This window comes from Natrix helvetica (genome assembly GCF_964273705.1).
Source record: "Natrix helvetica genome assembly, chromosome: 14".
NCBI classification, from domain to species: domain Eukaryota; kingdom Metazoa; phylum Chordata; class Lepidosauria; order Squamata; family Natricidae; genus Natrix; species Natrix helvetica.
In genome coordinates this window covers 12,809,573-12,837,512 of record NC_138564.1, presented here as the reverse complement: position 1 = coordinate 12,837,512, position 27,940 = coordinate 12,809,573, and the positions used below count along the sequence as shown (strand labels likewise).

At 46.5% G+C, this 27,940-nt stretch overlaps 1 protein-coding gene across 3 annotated transcripts in view; it reads left to right on the top strand.

Annotated features, from left to right (window-relative positions):
- ATP2A2 (ATPase sarcoplasmic/endoplasmic reticulum Ca2+ transporting 2) overlaps positions 1–24,923 on the top strand; it is a 39,387-nt gene extending 14,464 nt beyond the window's left edge. The window contains exons 6-21 of one of the 3 annotated variants that reach the window (XR_014176481.1): positions 4,519–4,599; positions 5,031–5,116; positions 7,056–7,520; positions 10,543–10,631; positions 11,262–11,364; positions 12,347–12,478; positions 12,577–12,699; positions 13,747–13,965; positions 14,534–14,869; positions 15,461–15,681; positions 16,385–16,587; positions 16,870–16,955; positions 17,329–17,462; positions 18,125–18,242; positions 18,998–21,014; positions 23,798–24,923. Coding sequence is in view for 2 of the 3 variants with exons in the window: in XM_081966756.1 (XP_081822882.1) it covers positions 4,519–4,599; positions 5,031–5,116; positions 7,056–7,520; positions 10,543–10,631; positions 11,262–11,364; positions 12,347–12,478; positions 12,577–12,699; positions 13,747–13,965; positions 14,534–14,869; positions 15,461–15,681; positions 16,385–16,587; positions 16,870–16,955; positions 17,329–17,462; positions 18,125–18,242; positions 18,998–19,267 (2,666 nt within the window). In the remaining variant the exon portion in view is untranslated. Of the gene's footprint in view, positions 1–4,518; positions 4,600–5,030; positions 5,117–7,055; positions 7,521–10,542; positions 10,632–11,261; positions 11,365–12,346; positions 12,479–12,576; positions 12,700–13,746; positions 13,966–14,533; positions 14,870–15,460; positions 15,682–16,384; positions 16,588–16,869; positions 16,956–17,328; positions 17,463–18,124; positions 18,243–18,997; positions 21,123–23,797 lie in introns of those variants that run through there. The other 2 variants (XM_081966757.1, XM_081966756.1) reach the window with 2 other exon arrangements.
- Positions 24,924–27,940: the final 3,017 nt, after the last annotated feature.

The following is a 27,940-nucleotide window of genomic DNA, read 5'->3' as shown; positions in this document are numbered from 1 at the left end:
TCTTAAAGTTGTCACGGTTGGAGACCCCTGCTAGAATGGGTTGCACGGAGGTTGATCATAACCGAGAACTTCATCCAGACAAGACACACAATTGTGGACAAACGCTCTTGGGAAGGGAGCAGGAAATTCTGCCCGGTTCTCTTGTGAATTGTGAGATGAAAGGACCTTCCGAGTTTCTTGTAGGACCTCGTAATGGAGTTTAGGAACCAAGGGCCTTCCTCGATGCTCATTCTGAAAACTCTTGAGCGACTGACCTGATATTCTGAGCTACAGCATGGTTTCTGTGCTTTGGTCAAACCTAACATGACTTGACAAGGTGCGTGTCTTGAGCTAACTTTTATGTTGGATCAATTGTAGAAGCCCTTCGCCACGGGGAACTGCTTTTAATTTAGTGGCTTCCAAACGCTGGACCTACTTCACTTCGGTGGACAAAGTAATAGAATAAAACTATTGATTGTAAATCGACAGTAGCCTTAATTCTGGGCACTCCGTTGTACACAGGCATCAATTTTCTACAACTGCTTGTAATGGTGGGAATTTTGGGAGCTCGTATTTGTGTTTAATGTTCCTGTTTACTGTCAGCGTAAATTCCTCTCAGGCATTGAAATGAGTGTGTGTGTGTGTAAATATAAATGTATAAATTTAATAGGACTAGTTGGAAAAGCTGGGCACTGTGGGATGCGCTTGGCTTTCAGCGTGACTTGGCTCCCTTCTAATCTCTCTTTGAGTCACAATGTCAAACAGTGTTTTGTGGGTAAGAAATATGTAAATACATTTACCCAGAGCTTTCATCCTGCTTTGATGTAGATAGTAGTTCTTAAGTGAAGCAGTTCAAAGCAAAATAAATCGTAGGCTCATGTCGTAACCCGCTAAAATCTGTCCCCCCTTCCCCCCCCCCAAAAAAACGGCCCGGAGTTCAAACCAGGACAGTGTATTTATTTCCAGAATTATTTATAAAAGGGTTGTTGCATTTGACCTCTTGCTGCGTGGGTCCTCCCCCCCCACCTTCCCGTGAGTTATTGAAGTATAAAGCCTGCAGAATGCGAGGCCTGCTACTCTCGTGCTTTGAATTCGCAGAATGGTTGCGATCTTATAACCTGAATAGAACCCGAGAGGAATTTATTATTGGAACAAAAGGTACCACCGGGCAGAAAATTCTTGAACATCAAGATAAGTTGGCCGCCGATATTTCATTCTGATTTGGCAAATGCACTGAATCGGAGCACAAAAACTTCTTTTGAATTGACAACTTGGCTACGAGATCTAACGGTTGCCTAAACTTCCTTTTCTTTTTTTGCTCCGCTCCGATCCCTGTTGCTTGGTCCAAAAGCTATTCCGAAAGGTTTTCCTTCTGGAAGGAAAATGTATTTCTGTCCTCCAATCGTGCCATCGCACAAGTCTTGGCAATTATATTTTTCTTTCTTGTCTCGGTAAAACCCTCCGTGCATAGTTTTATTGCTATAATTAAAGCCTCCGCATTATTTTCAGCTAATCAGTTTACGGTCCTTAACATTGGGACGAGGAAAATTATTGTTATTAAAGAGATGCGGAGTAACCAGGTTTATTGGGGAAGGGAGCTCGGGAACCCCGCCGTTGGCTGATTCACCGAGGCGGCCGCAAGCCCCTTCGCTAATATTGTGCAGTTGTGAATTCGGTTAGGAGCATCTCTGCCACAGTCGCAACGTAAGCCTGGCAGGAATCTGATGGCACCCGGCCAAATTCTGTTGTGGAAACCATTAATGTGTTTATGGGGAGAGGAAATGCATTTACAGGCTTAGATAATTTTGGTTTTCCCCCGGCATTGTTCCTAAAATGACCTAGAACTGTGTTTGAGGATTGTGTCCAAGGAAGGTAAAGAAATCGGTTAGCAGAGATTGCAGGTAGTCCTCAATGTTACAACCGCAATTGAGACCAACCTTTCTGTGGCTAAGCGAGACATTTATTGCTTAAGTTTGGTTCCATGATCCTTCTTGCCATGGTTGTTAAATGAATCACCACACCGTGTTCTAAATTAGTCACGCAGTTGTTAAGCGAATCTGGCTTCCCTGTTGACTTTGCTTGTCAGACGGTCGCAAAAGGGAAATCACGTGACCCCGAACACAGCAACTGCCACGAGCCAGTTGCCAAGCATCTGAATTTTGATCAATGGCCTGATGATGCTACATCGGTCATCAGTGCGAAAAACGGTCATCGGTTGCCCTTGCAACTTTTGGATGGTCACTAAACAAAATCACGCAAGTTGAGGACAAGATACTGAATTTTAGTGCAGGAGGTCACAAAATTGAGGCACCCGTAACACATTGTCATAGTTTGTAAGTTTGCTTTTTAGTGAGCGCCAAAATCCCAGTTGGGCCAAGCCAGGGGTGACCAACCTTGGCACCTTTTGAAGACCTGCAGACTTCAACTCCCAGAATCCCCCGGCCGGCATTTCCCCATAGCTGGGAGCAGTGGACCTCATCTGTCTGTAGGGGTGCCAGGCTTTGGATGGGTGGCATCCGAGAGATCCAGCTGTCAGGCTTTTTGGCAGCCTTCCCTGCTTCCTGACGGACTGATGGGCTTTTTTAATCGCCCTTTGCCAAGTCTTCTCCGCTTGCTCTTGGGTGGACTTGTGACCGCCAAAAAGCAGCTGCTGGACAAGGAACTTCCTCACGACACCCATTGGGGTTGGGGGTGGGGGTGAGTGAGTCTGAATAGTTTGCCCATGTTTGGCTTTGGCCATTGTTTGTCTTGTACTATTTTCTCTCTGGGGCTGAAGGGCAGAGGGAGCTTAGAATGCCCCCCCCCCCCCGCTCCCCACCTATTTTTCCTCTTTTCTTCACTGTTAATGCAGTAGAAAAGGGAAATGGTGACCAGGCCAATATAAATAGACCCAGTCAATAAGAGGCCCTCTAGGGGAATTTTTCAGAACGGGCCACACCACTTCGCTTCCCATCAAAGAATACCCATAAATATTGCAAATATATATAATTTAATTTGAGAGATTGTACAGGACAGGACAGTGAACTTACAACAATTCGTTTAGTAACCGTCTGAAGTTACAACAGCCCTGGAAAAAGTGACTTTTGGGATCATTTTTTTCACTCTTAACAACCGTTGCAGCATCCCCATGGTTAAATTCAGATGCTTGGCAATCGACTCGTTTTTATGACGGCTGCACAGTGTCCCGGGGTCACGTGATCCCCTTTTGCGACCTTCTGAGCAGCAAAGTCAGTGAGGGAGCCAGATTCTTTTAACAATCTTGTTTAACAACCTGCAGTGATTCACTGAACAGCTGTGGCAAGAAAGAAAGGTCGTAAAATGGGCCAAAACTCACAAAAGTCAATGGGGAAAAACCAGATTCACTTAATTAACAAACAGGTTATTAACGGAACAACTGCAGTGATTGGGGCAAGAAAGGTCGGTAAATGAGGCAAAACTAACTTTGCAAATGTTTCACTTAGCAACCTACATGTTGGGCTCCATCGTGGTCGTAGGTCGAGGACTGCCTGCAATTGCCTTTCTCAAAGGCCAGGCTAGTCCCCAAAGTAGCGTCACCTTCACCGATGAGTAAAGGATCCCATTTTCATGGTAACGTTGCCAACTTACCATGACTACACTGTGGTTTTCCCTCTGTGTCTCCGATTGCTGCCAGTTGCATAAGCAGTTCCTGCAGGGATTAAGCAGCTGAGAAATTCCCTGCAGGAAAACTAGTGGTCTCCGTGATAGGATCAGTCGTTTACGAGTTGGTGCCTCCTGGAGCTCTGGGAAGTGAATTTTGCATAAATATTCCATACAGATTTTGCGTGGGTCTTAGGAGGTCCTAAATCAGGGGTGTCCAATTTTTAAGACCTGTTAGACACCCCTTTAAGACTAGGACAGTTTAAGATAGGTGGATCTCAACTCCCAGATTTCCCCAGCCAGCCACTTCTTCCAGTTGCCAAGGTTGGGCACCCTATCCTAAAGGATAATAATGTTGGCTGTCGGATGCTGGTCACTGCCAGTCTTAAGAACAAAGAACTATGTCAAATTTTGGGTGCTTTTGTGTTCTTTTTTTAGCCTCCCCCCACCCCCTCTGTTTTACTCCTTCCACTTGGCTGCATGTTATTAAGAAGATCCATGTTAGAACAGAGACAGGTTGGATCCTGATCAGGAAACGGTTCCCATTGGCTCAACCAAATGCCAGCGGGAATCTAATCAACCCATTAGCACCTTCCTCCTTGTATCAGAGTGAAAATATGGCCTTCGCAATTACAGTAAGCTGGGCTTACAGAATGAAATTTCTCTCTGAATTCCGTACGAGACGTAACATACCAACTTCTTAGGAGAGAAACTTCTGCACAGTGAGGCTTCTCACCACACAGGTATAAAGGCAAAGAAAGGCATGGAATAATATTTTGGAGAGAGAGAAAAATAAACCGGCAAGAGAGAAGTGCTTTTTCAATAAACACTCACTATTATTGTGCTTACTCCGATGCGCATTGCACATCTGGAAAAATATTTGGATTTAAACTCACACTCTTCTTTTTTCTCAACCCACAGTTGGGGACAAAGTTCCTGCTGACATCAGAATTACTTCCATAAAATCAACAACTCTACGAGTTGACCAGTCCATCCTCACAGGTAGGGGCTTCTCGGGAGAAAAGCGATGCTTCTTGGGGTTGCAAACATCTGTCCTTGATGACAAAGCCCATGATGAAGATGACCTGTCTTATTCTCCCTCTCTCTCTCTCCCCTCATGGAAATGAAAAAGCCCCTCCTATCTGGCTTAAATTTAAAAGTTGGACCCAGCATGTTGTCTCAGCTTTCCTTTTGGAGTTGTATCTGGCTTATTTCCATTGTTTGATTGCCAAAATGGCTTGTTAAAAAAAAATAGTACAACTGATAAATTATATTAGAATTCTAATATAATGGTTGCGGGGGTGGGGTGGGAGGGAAACCAATGGGGGTTGTTTTGCTTCCAAGTTGGTTTGCTAAACACTCCGGGAAGTATGTCCAAAGTGCAAAGAGAAAGATTCACACTTCTGTGCTAAGACATCTGACCTTTTTTCTAGGTGAATCTGTCTCGGTAATTAAACACACGGACCCTGTGCCTGATCCTCGTGCAGTCAACCAAGACAAGAAAAATATGCTTTTTTCGGTGAGTAAAATCTTGATCCCTGTGTTTTTTGTACATCATTTGGTGCTTGCTTCATTTAAAAACAAAATTAGCTTCTCCTCGCTCTGTTTAGGATGCCCTGACAACGTCACATCTATCTCGATCATTTAAATCAGTGTTCTTCAAACATGGCAACTTTAAGTCGTGTGGACTTCAGCTCCCAGAATTCCCAGCCAGCCAGTTGTCACGTTTGAAGAACACTGATTTAATGGTCATCTTGAACTTAGCCTTAAAAACCTCAGTATATATTTTTAATGTCTGAACTGCTACAGGGTTTTTTGCCTAAGCACGGGGTTGGACTAGAAGACCTCCAAGGTCCCTTCCAACTCTGCTATTCTATTCTTTTCTATTCTATTCTATTCTATTCTTTCATATTTTGATTCTATTCCAGTCAAGCATGCGCTGATCCAAGTTTTTGTAAGCTAAACTTTGTAGATTATCAGCCATAAAATGAAGGGAAAAAAATGGAAATCTCTTGCAAATGCCCAATACTCCCCTCCTTATCTGTGGTTTCCTTTTGGGGAGAGTTTTAAAGAGTTCTGTTTGTGCCGAGAACAAGAGGCTTCTGGTGTTTGAACGGGGAACTTCCACATCACCGATCAATTGCTACTCAAGAATGTCATAACTGGAGTCCTGGGCTATTTATCTGATTTATTGTCCTGGCCTTAACCACTCCTGCTGTTCCTGCGTCTGGCAAAACAGCTGAGAACCATTCCCTCCCCCCCTCTTCCTTTCCCCTGCCTCTGTTCTGAGGCAGTCACCCCAATTGAAATTTATGTCCTCTTCACCCAGCCCCTGGATGAACTTCAGAAGCTGTTCCTTGAGAACGTGGAGTGAGTCCTCAGGAGTTCACAATACACACACCGTCTTTTCAAATATTGACCGGCTCGTGCCAGTTCACCGAAACCGGTTGGGTTGCTTTGAATGGAAAGGGCATTGTGTAAATACCATTGCTGTTTTTTGTTTTTTTTAAGAGTAGTGCTGACACCTATAAACTCAGGTCCTCCTGCGGGATTCAGATCCTCTTTTGCACAGTGATCTCATTACGGAATCGCAGAGCAAGACCCCATCGAGCGAGCCTGTTTTTTCAGGAGCTGTTAAGACACGTCTGGCCCAGGCGTGGTCATATATTGTATATAAAAACTGTATTATATATTTTATACGCGGCCCAAGACAACTTCCTCCTCACTCAGTGGGCAGCCCAGGCTTGCTAAAAGATTGGACGGGCCTGGTCTAGTTTTTGATCTCATCTATCCATCCATTTACCCGTCCATCAAATTTCTATACTGCCCTCCTCTCTTGGTCAGCCCTGATATCCGTTGCTTGTGTGTTGATTTCCTTTGCACACTTAATCAACGCTGCTGGTGGTGCTTATACTTTAAATCTTCAACACAGATCTTTTTGCAGTGCTGCAGAATTTGATAATGTACCAGATGAATGAAGTAATGAATGGGGAAAGGGTCTACATCTTAAAACCTAGTCAGATTAAAGAGAGAGAAGCCATAGATGTGTATATTACTGTATGCCTAAAAAATCCTGCTTTTAAACTGGGGGGGGCACCAAGGCACCGATGAGGGCCAAAAAACCCAAACAAAGGCATTTTTGGAGGCAGGAAGGGATTATATGCAGTATCAGAAACATGCTCCCTGCTAATTTTTTTGGTAAAACGTGTTTGGTTTGTAAGAGGAATAAAATACATCAGATGAAAATTACCTACCACAAAGTCTGTTCCCAATTTGAAGAAAATCATGTGCAAAAACCTTGAGGACTGTAGCCTCAAGTTATGAGCGCTGAATTAGATCAGCTAAAATGAGATCCTTCCAGTAAGACTGCACTGAAATAGTACCTGAAATAATGAACTGTGGGGAGAGGTGTATTAATGGTCTTGAAATGCCTGAATCCGATGCTTTTCCCCATCCAGGGTACGAACATTTCTGCGGGCAAAGCCATGGGGGTCGTGGTGGCTACGGGGGTGAACACGGAAATCGGCAAAATCCGTGACGAAATGGTGGCCACGGAGCAAGAGAGGACACCCCTGCAACAGAAGCTGGACGAGTTCGGGGAGCAGCTGTCCAAGGTCATCTCGCTGATCTGCATAGCCGTATGGATCATCAACATCGGCCACTTCAACGACCCCGTCCACGGCGGCTCCTGGATCCGGGGCGCCATCTACTACTTCAAAATTGCCGTGGCCCTGGCGGTGGCTGCCATTCCAGAGGGCCTGCCCGCCGTCATTACCACCTGCCTGGCCCTGGGCACCCGTCGCATGGCCAAGAAAAATGCCATTGTCCGGAGCCTTCCCTCAGTGGAAACCCTGGGCTGCACCTCGGTCATCTGTTCCGACAAGACGGGCACCCTCACCACCAACCAGATGTCAGTTTGCCGGGTAAGCGGCTTCTTCAGTCTCTGTGGGTTAGGAAGAGGGGCGGGAACCAGTTAAATGGGAGTGAACTGTGTCTCTTGGTCTCTGGGGTCCTAAAATTGATTTGATTTTTAATCAATTACTCTTGTGAAGTTAGGGACGTGGTGGCTCAGGGGCTAAGATGCTGAGCTTGTCAATCAGAAAGGTTGGCAGTTTGGCGGTTCAAATCCCTAGTGCCGCGTAATGGAGTGAGCTCCCGTGACTTGTCCCAGCTTCTGCCAACCTAGCAGTTCGAAAGCACATAGAAAAATAGGGACCACCTTTGGTGGGAAGGGAAGAGAGTTCCGTGCTCCTTCGGCGTTGAGTCATGCCGGCCACATGACCACGGAGACGTCTTCGGACAGCGCTGGCTCTTTGGCTTTGAAACGGACATAAGCACTGCCCCCTAGAGTTAGGAACGAGAGGAACCTGAACCTTTACTCTTTGCAAAACAGGGTTAGAGCAGCTGCCTTCATTTTGAGGTCATTCAGGAAAAACCAAGACACAAGTTTTAATTTAAACCAGAGGCTTTATTGACTCCTGACTTCTTCTTTTTTTTGGTGGGGGTGGTGGGGGGAGCCAGGAAGAAAAAAAGAGTGCTTTTAATATGCTCCCTTCTTCCTATTAACCTAGCCAGTTCTGTTCACTTTGGGAAGATAAAAGGAAGGCTGGGGAAAAAAAATCAGGTCTTAGTTTATAAACCTAATGGTGGGAGGTTTGTTCTTGTCACAGGCAATTCTTTAGGGAAGATAATCAGAGCCACCGTGAAATATGGATTAAATTGCCTTTTTCCAAGGCAGCCCAGAGGGAAGGAAACTGCATTCTTGGGTAGCAAGGCATTCTGCTCTTTGAGAAGAAGAGATCTCCAGCCGTCCTCGGAGTAGGCGACAGCCTCCAATGAGTCAACGGGCCATAAAGACGTCAATAGATTTTTCTGGGTCTTTTTCACGGCTGAAATGAATCTCCCTTCTGATGGGCTGCTTACCTATGCGCCTTGCTTCCTCCCCCTCTCCCGCATTTGGCTTGCTGAAGCGTAGCGCACAAAGAGCGCACAAAGCCAATGCTCATCTGTATTCGGAGAGAGGCGCTTTGCAGTGACCTTGCATAACCGCCCGTCTTTCAGTGGGTAGAAGCCGAGCAGCGGAATGGCTCCTTCACAAAGCAGTTCCCGAACCTTTTCTTCTTCTTCTTCCAGAAAGCATCTTTTGGCAGGGCAGGAAAAATCCTTGCTTTGCCTTTTTAAAAAAAATAAACAATAAAACAACCCCCTCTCGTCCTATAGTGTCCGATCTATCAGGCAATGCAGAAGAACATTTCCTGCAGGTTGTGGGGCTGGTGAGGAATGGCCGTGCCTGTCAAAGCTACTTTATGTGAAAATATCTCTTTGGCAAAACTTAATGATGCTGGGAAAGGTTATTTCTCCATTAGGGTCTGTTGCCAAAGCGGGTCCAAGCGGGTGCAATTTAAATTCTTGACTTACACGGAGCTGAAGATGGCTAGTAACTGCAAAGTGGCCTGAATCCAAGTTGGATGTTGCTTGGCGAGTGGACTTGGGGGAGGGGGGAGGACATAAATTAAGACCGGATCATCGTTACGTTCCTTTTCTACATTTTTGGATCCCCTAGACCTGTGGAAGTGGGGGGAAATTTCACATGCTTTTGCATGCTTTTCATCCAAGATGTTTGCAAACAGAATTAGAATAGAATAACAGAGTTGAAAGGGAGCTTGGAGGTCTTCTAGTCCAACTCCCTGCTTAGGCAGGAAACCCTACACCACTTCAGACAAATGGCTGTCCAGTCTCTTCTTAAAAGCTTCCAGTGTTGGAGTATTCATACTTCTGGAGGCAAGTTGTTCCACGGATTAATTCTAACTATCAGGAAATTTCTCCTTAGTTGCTTCTCTCCTTGATTAATTTCCACCCATTGCTTCTTGTCCTGCCCTCAGGTGCTTTGGAGAATAGCTTGACTCCCTCTTCTTTGTGGCAACCCCTGAGATATTGGAAGAATGCTATCATGTCTCCCCTAGTCCTACTTTTCATTAAACTAGACATACCCAGTTCCTGCAACTGTTCTTCATATGTTTTAGTCTCCACATCTTTTGTACATTGTGGCGGCCAAAATTGGATGCAGTATTCCAAAGGTGGCCTTATCAAGGCCTTATAAAGTGGTATTAACCCTTCACGTGATCTTGATTCTATCCCTCGGCATCACTGGAAGAGCTTGCCTTTCAGCTGGTTTCTGTAAATTGAGCTGAAGCATCCTTCTGTCAGAGCTGCCATACTTCCACTCACTAGATATCAGTCTGCCATACATTATAGGCGGGGGGAGAGGGGGAGCTTGGAAAACCTGAGGGGAACTTGGGGGCTGCTGGGGGGGAGACAGGGGACCCAAGACGAAGACCTGGGAAATCAAAAGTGATAGTTGAGACATCTCAAGTCCAAGATCCTAGGAATGGACCATCTAACCCATCCATGTAACCAACCCCAGCATGGACAATTACCAAAATATCTGCTCTGAATGTGGCTGGACAATTTGGTGATAACAGGGGTGGGGCAGGGAAGGAAAAGCTAATGGAATTTTCACACTCAAACTCTTAGTTCTGGCTTTTTTGCCACAAATGGGAGTCGGGGGTCTTTCTTTTCTAAGAGACCGAGTTGGGTCAGGTCTGACACCTTCTGATTATTGAGGTGGGGCCCTCGTTTTGAAGGGTAGGAGCACAAGAGGTTCAACCAACCACTTGAGAAGGTGGCTTCGTGTATTGTTCTAGTCAGATGAGAAGGAAGGAAGGAAGGAAATAGGGCAAGGTGTCATTTCAAGGACATCAACTGGAAGAGCTTATAGGTGACTGTATTCTCAAAAAGTACAGCTAGGGCTTACTTTGAAGTAAAACATGTTTAGTCCCCAAGGGCAAGCAGACGCACGTTTTGCATCTTTAATGTGAAAATATTCTAGCTGGCCTCAGCTAGTTGAGTTGAGCCGGGTTAATCACACCCTTGTCTCTCTGACAGATGTTCATTGTGGACCGTGTGGAAGGGGACAGCTGCAGTCTGAATGAATTCACCGTGTCTGGGTCAACGTACGCTCCCGTCGGAGAGATGTGAGAACATCCATCCTTTCTGCTGCCATCTCCTGGTCTCTGTGTGTGCGGTGTGGCCAAGGCTTGAATTACGGGGCCAGGAAGGCAAATGGATGCTATAAAAGAGGATTGAGCTTGAGCCATAGATCTAAAAACCCTCTCAATCTGTAGATTGAAAAGTAACAATTTTCCTTTGGGAAAGCAGGAAAGCTGCACATGATTTGAGACCTATTATTAATACTTGTTCTCTGTCTCTTGCCTACTGTACCCTTTTATTATTACTTTATTTAAAAAAAATATTATCCAAAAGAGTCTTTCAGAGTTAGATTTTTGTTCTAGAAGGGTCAGGCTCACACATGACCATTCTGTTAAACTGGTTTATTGCTAAAAGCCTATGTACCGGAATCTTCTCAACTAACAGTCCTTTTGATGGCATTCATCCAATTTTGTAAAATTCCCAGCTCTTAAAAGCAATTTTCATCCATTTGCTGCCCTCTATGATTTTTTTTTTGATTTTTTTTGAACTTGCTCCAATTTGTCTGACTCCTCCTAGGATCCAGTCACTTCACTGATAAATTAGGATTCTTTACAATTGTCTGAAATTTCATCTCTTTTCTTTTTCCTCCCTGATTCCTCCCCACTCCCAAACAGTTACAAAGACGATAAACCCGTCAGATGCTGTGTGTACGACGGCCTCATTGAATTGGCTACAATCTGTGCCCTCTGCAACGATTCCTCTCTGGATTTCAATGAAGTGAGTAGAATTCAAGAGCAAAACACCTTTTGTGGTCTTGCATGTAACTTTTCCGTGCCCTTTTGAAACACGTGAGTGCCTATGAGGAAAACATAAGCCCGTTAAACTAGCACAGAGTATAAAGAAGGGGAATTTGGAGCAGACCTCATGAGTCCTGGAAAATCTATGATAAAAGGCTTGGTCCCCCATGGTTCTCGGCTAAAACCTGCGTACACGCTTAGTGAAATTGACATAACTCGGACTTCTGATGCCACTGCTTGTTTGCGTGTTTCCTAGTGATCATATCTCACTCTTTCATGGACCTTAGTGATATTTTTACGAGGATCGTAAGCCAGTCAGAAAGGCTGAAACGATATAAAACGTCGAATGGCCAAATAAACCTGAGATCTTCTCCCGATTTTTTTAATCGGCCAAAGTTACGTCCAGTGGCACTTTGTCTCAACATGCTTTTTTCCCAGTGTCATTCCATCTCACGTCCAACATATTCTTTCGCTTTTTAATGATTTTGATGATCTCCCTTGGCTTTCCCAAGCGGCTTATCCCCTCCTCATTACCATCTTTTGAGTTGAGTCCGTGATGGCGAACCTATGGCATGCGTGTCCGGAGTGGCACACGGAGCCATGTCGCCTGGCATGCGGGTGTGTGTGTGTGTCGCCCGTTCCTCTTCCGGGTTTCTGGCACTCACGCGTGCGTGATGATCAGCCAGCTTTCATTCATGCAGCAGTGCCAGGAACTGGAAGAGCTGGTCTTCCGTTTTCCGGCGCAGGCATGCGTTGATAGTTGCCTGCGCATGCGAGTCAGTAACCAGAAGACTAGCTGGCTGGCACGTATGTGTGCGCCAGAAACTGGAAGTTTATTTTCTAGTGCATGCATGCCCCTTGGGCAACTCCTCTTCCAGGTTGCGTCCCAGACAGTCAGTGCCAAAAAGGTTCCCCCTCACTGCCGTAGGTGATTGTGACTTTTTGTTGTTGTTTAATTATAGGCGAAGGGAGTTTATGAGAAGGTTGGGGAAGCCACAGAGACCGCCCTGACCTGTCTGGTGGAGAAGATGAACGTGTTCGACACGGAACTGAAAGGGCTGTCCAAGATCGAGCGGGCCAACGCTTGCAATTCGGTCAGTCCTTGTAAAACGCTGGGCCTCTGGGGGTGGGGGTGGGGGTGGTGCTTCCTTGCACGCTGGTTGCAACCCGCTTCTCCCTCCTCTCCATGCAGGTGATTAAGCAGCTGATGAGGAAAGAATTCACGCTCGAATTCTCCCGGGATAGGAAATCCATGTCCGTTTACTGCATTCCAAACAAGCCCAGCCGGACAGCCATGACCAAGATGTTTGTCAAGGCAAGTACCCGGGAGGAGGGGGGGGGGGGAGAGACATCACTGAAGGGGAATCACAACAGATGGGCCAGATGGCAGGTAGCCCTTGACTGTCAATTGTTCTGACCAAGGCTTCCTGAGAGCATGAAGCAAACTCCTGGTCCCGACAAAAAAAAACCTTTTATTCATTGACTGTGAATTCTGCTCATTCAGCAAAGTCTTTCAAGGGAGGATGTACGGTCACAGACCTTCTCTGGCTTGGAGAGCTGCCAGGCTGAGATCTGCAGAACTTGGCAAGGAGCCTCGGAGAGTCACGAACCAATGAAGCGAACTAATGGTCTCCTGCAAACTCCACTCCCCTTTCGCTCCTCTTTTATTCCCTCTGGGAGGGGCCATTCACCGTCCACCTGTGGCCTTACTCCCAAGTCGACCCCTGTTCTTTAGCTCTTCCCTTCGTCTGGCCACTCTCCGCATGCGCACACTGGGAACAGGCTCCAGCTGTTCTTCTGCCCCACTGATTTCCGACTCTGAAGCTGAGAACTGTCAGACGGCCCTGGCCCCCTCTCTGCCTCCAACACAGAGCCCTCATCGGAGCCTTCCACAGACTCCAGGACTGGCCCATGTCCCGCCCCAATCTCCTCACTGTCTGCTGGCGGGCCGCTGCAGCATCCCTCACGGATTGGGATGCTTGGCATCCGGCCTCTATTTATGACCGTGGCCAGGTCCCTGGGTGATGGGATCCCCTTTTGTGACCTCATGAGCAAAGTCCACAGGGAAACAGATTCATTTAACAACCATGTGACTGACTTAACACCTGCAGTGATTGACTTAACTGTACACGTTGTTCAAATGGGTTGGGTGGGGAATTCACTTAGGAACTGTCTCGCTTAGCAATGCAAATTTTGGGCTCCATTTTGGTTGTATGCTGAGGACTACCAGTACACCAAAACACGACTCTGGGTTTAAGCGACACCTTCACCTCCTTCGTGAAACAGCTCCGGGGTGATTCTGTGACGAAAAGATTGAAAAGAGCCTGCCGGCTGAATCGGTTCCTCTTTCTCTTTCCCACAGGGGGCTCCAGAAGGAGTGATTGACAGGTGCACCCATATCCGAGCAGGAAACCTGAAAATACCTTTAACCCCGGGGATTAAGCAGAAGATCATGACCGTCATCCGTGAATGGGGCACCGGGAAGGACACGCTGCGTTGTCTGGCCTTGGCCACCCACGACAACCCACCGAGAAGGGAGGATATGAATCTGGAAGATTCCACAGGCTTCGTTACCTATGAGGTTGGTATCCTATCAGGACAATGTTTCCATTGTTGGAGTCTTGAACAGATGGCTTGACCCGCTGGGTAGAAGTCCCAAATTGGATGGACAGAGCTCCTTGGGGTGAGCTGAGTCCCTGCATACCAAGCTCTGCATTTCGTCATCTAGCTTGTCCCAACCATGCTATGCCCTAGACCGGGAGGTCAAGATGAACTCTCCCTGCAATCTTTGGTTTGGGCGGAATGATAAGTTCTCTAAAGAAGAGAGGGAGGGGGAGAGAGAGACAGAAAGAAAAAATTAGTGGAGGGAGAGAGGAAAGAAATTAAGAAGGAAGGAAAGAAAATTAGTGGAGGGAGAGAGAAAGGAAGTTAGAAGGAAAGAAAGGTGGAAAGGAAAAAGGGTTAAAAGGAAGGAGATAGGAAAGGAAAGAAGAAGAAGATGTGGCAGATTACATCTTTAAAAGTTGCAAAGTAATAAAGATGTCTACAATGTTGTCAATCTCCTCTTTGGGGTCTCCGGCTGTTGCAATGCGGGCAGTTTCCTTCTGACCGAGACCCCTTGACCCCCTCTGGCCTGGCTCCCCTTTCAGACCAACCTGACCTTCGTGGGCTGCGTGGGAATGCTGGACCCGCCACGCATCGAGGTGGCCTCCTCCATAAAGCTGTGCCGGCAAGCGGGCATCCGGGTGATTATGATAACCGGTGACAACAAGGGGACGGCCGTGGCCATCTGCAGGCGCATCGGCATTTTCGGGGAAGACGAGGACGTCACCGCCAAAGCCTTCACCGGCCGGGAGTTCGATGAACTTTCGCCAGCCAACCAGAGAGAAGCCTGCATGAGCGCCTGCTGTTTCGCCCGCGTGGAGCCCTCCCACAAGTCCAAAATTGTGGAGTTTCTCCAGTCCTTCGATGACATCACAGCAATGGTAAGTGTGCGTGTGGGGAGTGCAAATGAGCGGCAACCTTTTCTTGCACAGATCAGCCTGTGATGGGATGTTGGGCCATACAGCTTACAGCCTTGGCTTACAACCGTTCATTCAGTTCGAAGTTATACAGGCCCTGAAGCAGGTGACTTGCGACCGTTTCCCACACTTACGGCCTTTGCAGCAATCCCGTGGTTACGGGATCAGAATTTGGAGGCTTGGCAACTGACATGTCCTTATGATGGTTGCAGCACCCCGGGGATCATGGGACTCCCCTTTTGCGACCTTCGGACAAGTAAAGTCAGTGGGAAATCCAGCTTCACTTAACAACCAAATTACTAACTTAATAACTGCAGTTATTCACTTAACTATTGCAAGGAAGGTCATAAAATGAGGCCAGTTGACTCACTTCACAGCTCTCTTGCTTAGCAACAGAAAGGTTGAGCTCAATTGTGGTCATAAGTGGAGGACTTGCTTTTCAGGGGATGGATCAAAATAGAGTTTATTAGTCTATTCTGAGACACTGCAGCCAATTCCAGGGGGCCCAACGCTAAACTCTTTGGGCATCCTGACCCAACCCAAAACTTATCCCAGACAGGAGACGGCGTAAACGATGCCCCCGCTTTGAAGAAGGCAGAAATCGGAATCGCCATGGGATCCGGCACGGCCGTGGCGAAGTCGGCATCGGAAATGGTGCTGGCAGATGACAATTTCTCCACCATCGTAGCCGCTGTGGAGGAAGGCCGGGCCATCTACAATAACATGAAGCAATTCATTCGCTACCTCATCTCCTCCAACGTTGGAGAAGTGGTCTGGTGAGTCAGCCGGTGTTTGCAACTAGGAGCAGAGCAAGGGCCGGATGTTGTGAACTAGGCTTCCGCTTAGTCGTGAATTACCATATTTTTCAGAATATAAGACGCACCAAAGTATAAGACGCACCAAGATTTTGAAAAGGCAATTTAAAAAAAAAGGTTTTGCGCTCTGCAAACCTCCCCAAAATGGCCCATTTTTTGCAAAAATGCCCATCTTTTTGTCAGAGGGGGGGGGGGCATTAGGAAGCTTATAGAGTGCTCCTGGGGGCTAGGGGGGGGAAAGAATTGAGTAAAAAATGGGCAGTTTTTCACTCATTTCTGCACTCCCCAGCCCCCAGGAGCTCTCTAAAGCGGCTCTGCATGGCCATTTTGGTGAAGGGGTGGGGTTTCGGGAGGCCAAAAATGCTGTATTCAGAGTATAAGACGCACCCAGATTTTCAGTTTTTGAGGGGAAAAGGTGCGTCCTATACTCCGAAAAATACGTTATGTCCATTCAGCGTGAATTATATAAGAGGAGAACCCCGAGATCTCTCCCCATGGGGGACACTTCACCCTCTCAGGCAGGGATCCAGCCTGCCTTTCAGCTCTGAGAGCGTGAAAAACAAGAGGCCAGCTGTGGTTTAGCTTCCAAGCATCATAGCTTAAGACACTCATTGGCATGAACATGGCTTAACCTCTGTCCTTTCTTCTCTTGCTCCTCCTTTAGCATCTTTCTGACCGCCGCCCTGGGCTTCCCGGAAGCTTTAATCCCTGTCCAGCTGTTATGGGTAAACCTTGTGACCGACGGACTTCCGGCCACCGCCCTGGGCTTCAACCCCCCCGATCTGGATATCATGAGCAAGCCACCTCGTAACCCCAAAGAGCCCCTCATCTCCGGATGGCTCTTCTTCCGTTACTTGGCGATCGGATGTGAGTGTTTTGCCTGAGTGCCACGGAACTAGAGAGAGCAGAGCTTAAGCCCTTTCCCCTTAATTCAGTATTTTTTCCCCCCAATCTTGGCCATTTGAACGTGGGTGGATTTCAATTTCCTGGCTGCCAGCTCTGCTGATTGCTGGCGGGCCACAACACTGACTAATGAGACCTAAACTTGCTGAACGATGGCAGTGAGAGACCCAAGTAGCTGTGGCCCATTGGTGGGATGTCTGTTAATTCAGTGGTGTAAGACTTACCCTGCTTCTTCTTCTCCTCAAGGTTACGTTGGAGCTGCCACAGTGGGCGCTGCCGCTTGGTGGTTCATAGCTGCGGACGGGGGCCCGAGAATTACCTACTACCAGCTGGTATTTCCTTCTTGATATTTCGGTTCTTGGCAACTGGTCTTCCAAACGAAGCTTAGGAGGGTTTGGGTTGTTCGGGTTTTTTGCAGCCTGCCTACATGGCGTTTCATTGGAGGACTTAAAATCTTATTAAAACCTATCCGCAAGTCTTGTTGAAAACCCTCTTATTCATCACTTATCCAAGGAGTCCCTGCTTAACAATAATAGCCTGATTAGAAACCTTTGTTTTATTAAAACAAAGCATTGTTTTTAGTGGTGTTGTACCATGGAGGGTGAATGAATTTGATGAATTTGGGGTAGAGAAAAAGAGCGAATTGGCCCCAGAGTTTTGTTGTTGTTGTTGTTGAGGTTAAGGTTGCCTTCTGCTGTGTTTCAGAGTCATTTCCTGCAGTGCAAAGAGGACAATCCAGAGTTTGAAGGGGTCGACTGTGTGGTGTTTGAGTCGCCCTATCCTATGACCATGGCGCTCTCGGTCTTGGTCACCATCGAGATGTGCAACGCCCTCAACAGGTTAGGATGCCTGAAATGAGGAAGAGATCTTCCCTTCTTCCTCCTTTTCCTTCTCCTTTCCCTTCCAGTCTCCTCTTCTTCCTTCTACTGTCATTCTCCTCCTGCCTGCCTCTTCCCTTTCTTCCTCCTTTTCCCTCTTCTTTTCCTTCCCTCCTCCTCTCCCTCCTTTTCCTTCTCCTTTCCCTTCCCTCCTCCTCTTCCTCCCCTCCTCCTCCTTCTCTTCTGCCTCATTTTCCTTCTCCTTTCCATCCATGGCTCCATATGAGCCACGATGGCACAGTGATTAGAGTGCAGTACTGCAGGCTAATTCTGCCAACTGCCAGTGGTTCAATCCTGACTGGCTCAAGGTTGACTCAGCTTTCCATCCTTCTAAGGTGGGTAAAATGAGGAGGCCCAGATTGTTGGGGGGCAAGAGGCTGACTCTAAAACCGCTTAGAGAGGGCTGTAAAAGCACTGAGAAGCGGTAGATAAGTCTTAAGTGCTATAGCTATCCTCCTCCTCTTCCTTCTAGCCTCTTTCTCCTCCTGCCCTCCTCTTCTTCACCACTCCATTTTCCATTAAAGTAGTCTTCCCCTTCATAGGCCCTCCAGGGGGATTCAGCTGGAAGCCCTGTACCCCATAGGCTCCTGCCGCTAACGTTTTCTCTTTTTTCCCTCCCTCAGCCTCTCGGAGAACCAGTCCTTGCTACGGATGCCTCCGTGGGAGAATGTCTGGCTCCTGGGCTCCATTTGCTTGTCCATGTCTCTCCACTTCCTCATCCTTTATGTAGAACCATTGCCAGTAAGTCCCTGCAACACACACATTGGAGGGGGCGGGAGGGGGGGGCAGGATAGGGAGCATCAGAATCCCAGCTTGCTAAACCATGGAGACTTAGACTTCTTTCCCGGTTGCTCTTTGCAGAAGCGAAAGCAAACCGTGTGCCCTTCCGAGCACATCACCCGGTCATGTGCCACTCTACAAGCTAGCTATGGTTTACTGCTCCAAAGTCTTAGGGCCTTCACCCCCTTCTAGGGTGAAGGAAAAGCAAAAGCCCATCCTGCCTTCGCCTGATTTGCCAAGGTCTCCCCAAACATCTGGCTAAGGTGTGCTTCTCATACTCTGCATCTCTTAAAATGGGTGGACTTCAGGGGTGAAATGCTACCGGTTCACAGCAGTTCACCCGAACCAGTAGTAAAAATGCTCCCCGGCAGTTAAAATAAATGCTACTGCTTTGGGCGAACCACTGGCGCATGCTCCCATTGCTAAAGAACCGGTAGCAAAAGTAAATGGCTTTCACCCCTGGTGGACTTAGAAGGATTTCCCAACCATCCCGGGAGGAGAGTTGAAGTCCACCCATCGAAACATTGCCGAGATTGAGAAAAAAGTTGACCTAGTGGATTCTGGGAATTGAAGTCCACACGGTTTAAGGATGCCGAGGTTGAGAAATGTCGAGTGTAACGAATTCTGGGAGTCGGGAGTCCACCCGCACGCTCTGAAGCTCCAGCCCCTTCGCACGAGCTCCCGCCTTCTGACCCTCCGCCTTCTCTTCTCCCCAGCTGATTTTCCAGATCACCCCTCTGAACCTGACCCAGTGGCTGATGGTGCTCAAGCTCTCCCTGCCGGTGATCCTGCTGGACGAGACTCTTAAATTTGTGGCCCGTACTTACCTAGAGCCGGGTAAAGATAGTGTGCCACCCGCCACCAAACCACGTCCTTTGTCTGCATGCACCGAAGGGATCTCCTGGCCGTTCGTGCTGCTGTCCTTGCCGTTGTTGATTTGGCTGTATAGCACAGACACTAACTTTAGTGACATGTTCTTTTCTTGACCTAAAAGTCCTGTAGCAGGTAGCTTGGCAAGTCAGAGGGATGTTTAACTTAAAAAAAAAAAAACGAAAAGAAAAGAAAAAGAAAAAAAAATCCGATTTTTTTTTTAAAAAAATGTTCCAAGCAATTTGTCTTATTCTGCTGAATTTCCACATGAACATATTTGCCAGTGACTGAGGTTTCCATATTCTAGACTCTGGGTTTTTCCTCTGTTTTCTTCCTTTCTTTTTTTCTCCCATTTTCTTTCCCCTGATTCCCAGTGGGGAGGGTGGGGTGAGTCCTCTTCTCCCCCCCCCCCACACCCCACACTTCTTTTATACACGAACTAGGGTGTCCATCGACATGTACAGAGAAATTAAACACTATTTTATGCAAATATTTTTTGTAGAGGAGACGCATGTACAGTGTTCTGTTTCATAGTTCACTCATCCTTGTAAAAAAAACCAACGACAGCGCTGGGGGTGGCGGGGTTGGGGAGGCAGGGGGTCACATTTTGAGAAAACCGTGATTGGTAGGTAGCAGATTTTAGGGAATGAGTGTCCTGGGGGATTTTTCCCTCCCTTAAAACCAGAAACATGTGAACTCTCTTCGTGTCTGCTGCATGGTTGAACATCTAATCCTCATTTATCATTCAGTTGGGCATTTTCTGCACCGGTCAGACCAGACCTCTGCCTCAATTATTCCCCCCCCCCCCCCACTTTCTTACTTTTTTTTCTTTTCTTTTCTTTTTGGTTTTGCTCTATCCTTCTTCAGAAATCTCTTCCTGATCTCGACGGTGCAGAAAAATGTCGCTTTGAGAGGCATCCCGCTAAAATTAAGTTGTGGTGGTGGTTTTTTTTTTTCATTCATTTGTTCGTTTCTATCCCCGAGGTTTTTGTTTTTCTTTTTTTAAAAAAAAATCAAAAACAAAAAGCAGAAACAAAACTATTTATTTAAATATCGTCTGTATTTTTACTTGTAACAAGGTTGTTTCACACCAGCATTGCCCACTTTGGGAAGGGATGGGAGAGGAACAGAAAGGGAAGGAAGGAAGGAAGAAAAGGAAGGAAGGAAGGAAGGAGGGAGGTGATCTGGATGGACTTTAAGTAAAGAGCAAAGAAAAAAAGAGAGAGAGAGAGAGAGAGAATAAATTTTCTTTTAAAATCGAGACCATTCTGTTTGGCATTTTCATTTCTAACCTAAATTCCATTTTAATTCTTGCGTCAGGTTTTTATTTTTCTTCTTCTCCCTCCCCTGTTCCATTACTGTTATTAATCGGGGCATTGACAACCAAACCTGATTGTTGGCTCAGAATTTTTGTGGTGTTGGTTTATTTTTTTTAAGAGCTGGGATTTATCTCTGTTCCCCCCCCCCCCCCACTTTTATTTTTTTGGTTTATTTAATTCTCTAGAATTAGAATTCTAATTCTAAGTTAATCCTCCGTGCCACCTTGTCGAGGTACCATCTGCTAGCCACACCTCGGGCTGCAGCAAATAAGTTAACAACTTGTGTGTCCGTGTGTGTGTGTGTTGTAAAAAATCTGTAAATACCACGTAACGCAATGAACATATTGCAGAGAACTCTTTTTATTTTGTGTCCCCCCCTCCCCCCCGTGGCACTAACCACCATCGTTCTCTTGTGACCAATGTTTGTGCATGGTGTTTGTTTATTGCCTTTCCAAACTGAGTCCTGTTATTGATATGTAAGTTCATTAACAGTCTAACTGTGTGGTGTTTCTCTCCAATGCCTTCCAACATTTCATCGGCTGAAGTGAGTATCTCTCTCCCATTTCGACAGTGGCGCGTGCTATGTATGTAACATGAAGGGATCCTATGCTGGGTGCCCTTCCAGAGACCTCAATAAACACATTTCTGTAGCCTACATTTTTCTGCCTTAGCGTAACCCAAAAACCTTTCCCCTTTCCCGCCTTTCTGCTGATTTAAATCTCGAGAGACTCAATTGGTTGCCTTTATTCTAAAGTCCCCGGCCCCCCTTCAGACCCCATTCCCTTCTCAAAACATTTGGAGTCTCGGGGGTCCTTGGTACTCTCTGAGTTTGGTGGTTTTCTTGCAGACGTCTCATGACCCAACTAGGAAACATCATCAGTGTTGAAAGGGAGAGGGGCTTGCAGAGTGGAGGAAGAGAAAGGGAGAAAGAGGAGAAGGATTGTAGGGTCCTTGGTGCTCTCTGAGCTTGGTGGTTTTCTTGCAGACGTCTCTTGACCCAACTAGGGAACATTATCAGTGCTGGAAGGGAGAGGGGTGGAGGAGGAGGAAGAGAAGGGGAGAAAGAGGAGGAGATGGATTGTTTTCCTTCGTGCTGTGTGAACTTGGTGGTTTTCTTGTGGAGTGGAGGAGGACTGTAGGGTCTTGGATGCTCTCTGAGCTTGGCTGCTTTCATGTAGACGTTTCATGACCCAACTAGGGAACATCATCAGTGCTGTCTAGCAGGGTTTCTTCGTCAGCACTTGGCTGTTCCTGGGCTTTGCTTGAAAGATTGCTAGGAAGAGAATTCCTGGCTTTGTACGGAGAGACGGGACTTCTTCCGTTGTCCAAACCTATGTCATTTTGGCCTACATTCTTGGGACATGCTTGATTTAGAAGGCGCGAGAGAGTTGGACCAGCTGAGCCTGGAGGATTAACTTGGCTGTCAGGTCGAGGTGCCAGTTGGTTCCCTCTGCTGGTCGTCCAAGGGCATTGCTTTGGGTCTCCATGGCAGGGGACCCTGTTGGAGGAATCCAGGGGGTTTCTGAATCCTCTCCTAGGAGAGGCTGCTTCCTGGAACTCCAAGCACATCCATGGGGCTTTTCTTGGCATAGTTCGGATCCACAGGCCCCTGGCGGCAGATTCGGAGAGTGAGGAGGTTGGGGAGGAACCTGGAGTCTGGGGAAGACTCGGATGAGGGCTCTGTGTCGGAGGCAGATTGGGGGCCGGGGCCATATGCCAGTTGTCAGCTGCCTTCAGAGTTAGACATCAGTGAGGCAGAAGAACAGCTGGAGCCTGTTCCCCGCGTGCGCCTGTGCAGAGCGGCCAGACGAAGGGAACGGCTAAAGAACAGGGGTCGACTTGGGAGTAAGGCCAGAGGTGGACGATGAAGGCCCCCTCCCAGAGGAGCGAAAAGGTTTTTTGCCAGGACCAGGAGTTTGCTCTGGGGAAGCCTAGAACAGCCCCTTGCTTCCAAAAGTATGTGAGTCTGTGCTGTTTTCCCATTTGCACCAACAAGAGAGTGAGTTACGGTTGCAGACATTCTTCGTTCCCGGGTTAGGCTCGATTTTGCAAATAGCACCCAGCCCAGCGTCCGTCCTCCCTCTCCTCGTGCCTTGGGCCACAACCGATTCTAAGACGGCAGCAGGATGATCTATTTTTAATAGCAGAGCTGGGCTGCCCCTGGTTATTTGTTTCTCTCCCTTTTTCTTTTATTTACACAATACAGCTGCCCTCTTAAATCAGCAGAACGTGGCTTGTTGCTGTTTCCAAATTGCTTTGTGTACAGATTTACAGCTGCTCGGTTTTGAACTTTCCTTTTTTTCCCCCCCTCCGGGGAGCATCAAAAAGGGAGGTGGGAGACCTTGTAAAATAACACAGGACAATCCCCCCCCCCCAGCCCCATAAAAATATTAGCTGCATGCAAAGAGAAAGCAGGGGGGATTCCAGGAGAGACAAAGCATGCAACAAGAATGCAGATTGTCTTGTGTCCTCACACCTGTCTTGTTCGTACATCTTGCACTGCTTAATCATTAGTTCCCTAATCTCTGCTCGTGGCTTAGAAGCGCATTTTTTTTACCCATCAGCCACCCCCCCACCCCCAAAAGAGATGGGTACTTTCTGGCACACCCTTCAGCTAGTCATTCTGCATAGCACAATGGCTGGGGAAGCCTCGACAGGAAAAGCCAAACGGTTTAAGACCAGGTTGCGTTGAAAGGCTGTTGGTTACCCCAGACAAACGAGACCTAGGAATCTGGAAATATGAGTGGCCTACACGCCCAGGGAAGAAAAATAGCTATACATTGCTAGGCAATAGTAACAATGCTGTTTGAAAGTTGTTTGTGCTTTCAAAACCCTTAATCTGACTCTCTCTTAAATAGTGAATATGGAAGGATGGATTAGATTCAGTTGGGCTCCAGGTGTTGAGGGTTCAACCCTCCCCAAGGAGAGGGGTTACAAGCCCCCGTTTGTACTTTTGGGGTCTTAAAAGGGAAGGTACAATTCTGAAAAATGTCTCAACTCCACAATTGACTGTATTTGTGTGTGATCCACTAACCAGCTTGCAGCTTTCGGGTGGATGAAGGAAACCTCCTCATTCTAAATGTCCTCTTAGCTTTTTAATGCTTAGTTCTTTTTCCACTAATCTGTATTTTCCTGTTGGCTCGTGGGAAGTTATGATCAATTGTCTATCACTACTAAGTCTTAAAAAGAAAAAAAAAAAGCAATCTTTTGCTTTGATTATGCTTTCTTTATCTGTCTTTTATCACTAATGTTTTCTTTTCTCTCTCTTTCTCTCTCTTTCTCTCTCTTTCTCTTTCTCTCTCTCTCTCTCTCTTTTTTCCTTTGCAGTGATACTGGAGTAAATCATTTGGTCCTAAACCAATTTTTGCAGAATTGTAAGGTTAATTTTCTTGCATGTGTCTTTAGCAACGCATCTGCTGAAAACATCTGCATGAGTCTTGTACATGGAAAACAAAAAACTTTTAAAAAGCCTTCCCGAAAGCGAAGGAGAAAAAAAAAATTGAACTGCAAACTTGTGTTCCGTGAAGGAAGTGTGTGGTGCTCTTTCAACTAAAAGTTTATATATACGGATCTACCAAATTGTGCAATATAGTTTTTAACTGATAAAAACAAAACCTCTGCAAAAGATGTACTGGGAATGCATGAAGACAAGGCTCCCTTTAACCTGCTGAGCAAGAAATATGAGTGATGATCCGGCCAAGTTTTTTTCTCCCCCCCCCCTCCTTTTTCCATATTTCATTGTGTAAAATGTTATTGATCCTTTATCAAATGTACAGTATTAGACTGTCAACGCATGCTTTTCAGTTGTACGTAGCCAATGACCTCTATTGTATCTTAAAAAGAAAAAAGTTAACAGTTTAAACAGCTCTGTACAATATGCAGTTCTATTTATACAGATCATTGATGGATGGTACCGTTCCCGAAATGTTTTAAGAAAACTCTTAAACCTTCAAATTCCATAACTTCAGCTTCTTCTTTTTTTAAAAAAAAAAAGGAAAAGGAAACAAACAATAAACACCCGGAGTGTGCAAATAGACTTTTCTTTTTGCACTGTAACTTATTTAAAAAATCTAAAGTCGTTCAGTGCAATACACGAGGCGTGATGCATTTTATCCGAACGAGAGGGCTCAACCTGGAGGGGCTTCCCAACGCCAGCAAAGCAGCAGGCAGACCCCCTCGGTTTTCTTTCCTTGATACTTTTCTCGGATGGATTTCCAAACCTGAGCGGCAGCCCGCGGGAGACACGCCGTCGCCTGGATCCTACCTCGAGGGAATTCCCACGGGCGAAATGTGGCCGAGGGTTTATTGGCGTGGCTCCTGGCGTGGGGAGCCCTTCGGATCCATTTTTAAGATAGCATGTGTGACTTTTTTTTTAGAAGTTGTAAATAACGTCTGATGGAACATCACACTACCATCCTGGTTTCGGGTAAAATAAAAACTTATTCTACAGTAACACCCTTTGCCTTTGATGTATTTTCAAGATCTGGAGTCTGACGCCTCTTGCTTTGCAATTTAGGCAGAGAGCATCACAATCAAACTTCGGTTGTTACGTTTCCAGTCATTAGATCTCTTCACTGATTAAATATTCTTGTAAGGAGCTACGGGACTTATGCGTTGGCTCAGTAGCTAAGACGCTGACCTTGTTGATCAGAAAGGTTGGCAGTTTGGAGGTTCAAATCCCCAGCGCCACCTAACAGTGAGTCCTGTGACTTGTCCCAGCTTCTGCCAACTTAGCAATTTGAAAGCACGTAAAAAATGCAAGTAGAAAAATAGGAGCCACCTTTGGTGGGAAGGGAACAGTGTTCCTTGCATCTTCGGATTGAGTCATGCTGGCCACATGACCATGGAGACGTCTTCGGACAGCGCTGGTTCTTCGGCTTTGAAACGGAGATGAGCACCGCCCCCTAGAGTCGGGAACGACTAGCACAGATGTGTGAGGGGAACCTTTACCTTTTAAGTAGCTTGTCTTCCAGCCTCAAATGATGGGACTCTTTCACCAGCCAGCCAATTACAGCCGTTACAATTTAGTTTTTAAAAAGGGGGCTGGAACTTAAAAGTGAATCTTTTGAACTTGGCATCCGCAGCCCCAAAATTGCATCTGCTCTTGAAGAGCATTTAGAAAGCAAAATTTAACGACACAACAGTTGTCATCCTGATAGGACAACAAAAGATGGTAACATGAAAGAAATCCTTCCCTCGTTTGCAAATGAAAATGGTGAGGCTTCTTTTTTGTTTTGAATATTCTTTTATACTCCTTGCGATTGGAATTGGTATTTTTTATTGCTTCCAGTTGTGGCATTAATGGATTAGATCAGGGGATTTTTTCTTCTTCTTCTGCATGGCATCTGCTTTGAAGAGAAGAAGCCACGAGAAACAGAAGTAATTATAGTGGGGATTTTTGCTGGTAATCCTTGGCAGAAAGCATTAGGGGGCTTCTAGGCTGGGAATAAAGTGTTATTTTAAGAGATTTCCTATAAAAAGATTTCAGCCTTGGCTTCCAGTTTACAGTCCAAGCTTTTGTGACGGCTGGGTTGCCGTTAACTCTACTTGAGCTAAGGCCAACAATATTAAACATTGAATCAATTGAGCTTTGTTTATACTTGGGAATAAAACTTTGCCTCGGAGGGTTATTTTGGAACAGGAAAATTCATTTCATTTCCACGTGATCTACGTTCCTGGAGGATATTTTTTGCCGGGTTAATTTAGCCATCTCCAAGTTGGTTAACGCCAGAAAGAAACGAAGGATTTTATAGAGAAATCAAGAGGGAAAATTGGCAGCTCATCTTTTGTCAAATGAGGCATTCTCCAGATGTTGCCGGATTTATGTTCTGTGAACTCTTTGTTTTCTAATTCCAATGTTTCCCTGGTTTTTGCTCCCCAAAAACCTTCGTTTGGAAAAAGCCAGGGACTTTGGCGAGTTGAAATCCACCCTTTTGGAAATCTTCAAGTCATCCAAGTCATAGTTGTCCCAAAGGTACTTTTGTTTCCCAAGAGACAAATTGGACTTTGTTTTTCCGTGAAGACGTTTCACTTCTCATCCAAGGAGCTTCTTCAGAAGGCTGCCTCTTGAAAAGCCACCTTGGCGAAGTCTACCCATCTTAAGAGGTTGAAAAACTTCTGCTTAAAGCCGGGGTCTTCAACCTTGGCAACTTTAAAGACTTGTGGACTTCAACTTCCAGGAATTCTGGGAGTTGAAGTCCACAAGTCTTAAAAGTTGCCAAGGTTGGAGACCCCTGGCTTAAAGCATTGTGTAAACCAACCCAATTGAGTTCCAGCAACCATAGAGTATGTTCTCTAGAGGAGCCAGGCTCTCTAGCACCTGCAGTAAACAAACTGGGTGGTGAAGCCTAGAAAGAGCTGTGGAAGCAATACCCCACCATATGGGTAAATCAAGAGGGGTGCAAATGAGGGCCCAGGGGGGGGGCCCATTGGCCCAACCCTAGCATTCTCAATTGTTGGGGTCTTCCTCCAACAGAAAAGGCTGTCTGGAGGGCTTCCCCCCATTTCTGGAGCTTTTTCCTTATTGTTAGTTGCAAAGTTGTGTCCGACCCATCACGACCCCATGGACAACATTCCTCCAGGCCTTCCTGCCCTCTACCATCCTCCGGAGTCCATTGAAGCTCACGCCTACTGCTTTGGTGACTCCATCCAGCCACCTAATTCTCTCTTGTTCCCTTCTTCTTTTGCCCTCCATTGTTCCCAGCAGGAGGCTCTTCTCCAGGGAGTCCTGCCTTCTCCTTAGTGGCCAAAGTCTTTTGAGTTTCCATTTCAGGATCTGGCCTCCTAAAGAGCAGTCAGGGTTAATCTCCTCTAGGACTGACCGGTTGGATCTGCCAACTCACAGGAGTCTTCTCCAGCATCAGGGTTCAAAGGCCAAACTCTGAAACCAACGTGTGGTTTCCTTGGGGGGTGGGGGACACCAGGCAACCACCAACCTCTGTCAGATTCCTGTTGCTCAGGGAAACGAGGGCACTTTGTCACCGTTTCTGGTCTGGGAAATAAATGTCACTCCTCTTGTTCATTTGCTATACAATGCTGAAAGCTTTTTGGAGCAGAAATTCATAGCCTCGGGGGCGTCCAAGTCACAGTAGGATGACAATTATAATTGCGAAAAGAAAGCCTGCATTGAAAGGCCCAGATCCAAGGACTCGCATTTTTCAAGTCCATTAAAGTCCGTTTCTTTCTACGCCCGGAAGAAAGCTGTCGGTAATTTTAAACACAGGTTTAATGATGTAAACATCTGTCACTGCCGTGAAACATCCAACGCGCTCCCACTGTTAAGTGTTAGTGATTAAGCCGACCCTCCCTTTGCCAGACCACAGGCGGCTTGTCCAAAAATATTAGCATGGGCTGGTAAGCAGGAATTATTAGCCCTCACCTGTCAACTGCAAAGAGCTCAGCCAGGGCTCCGTTCGATGTAAAGTAAATTATAAAAATTTTCACCAAACGATAATAAGCTAAGAGGCAGAA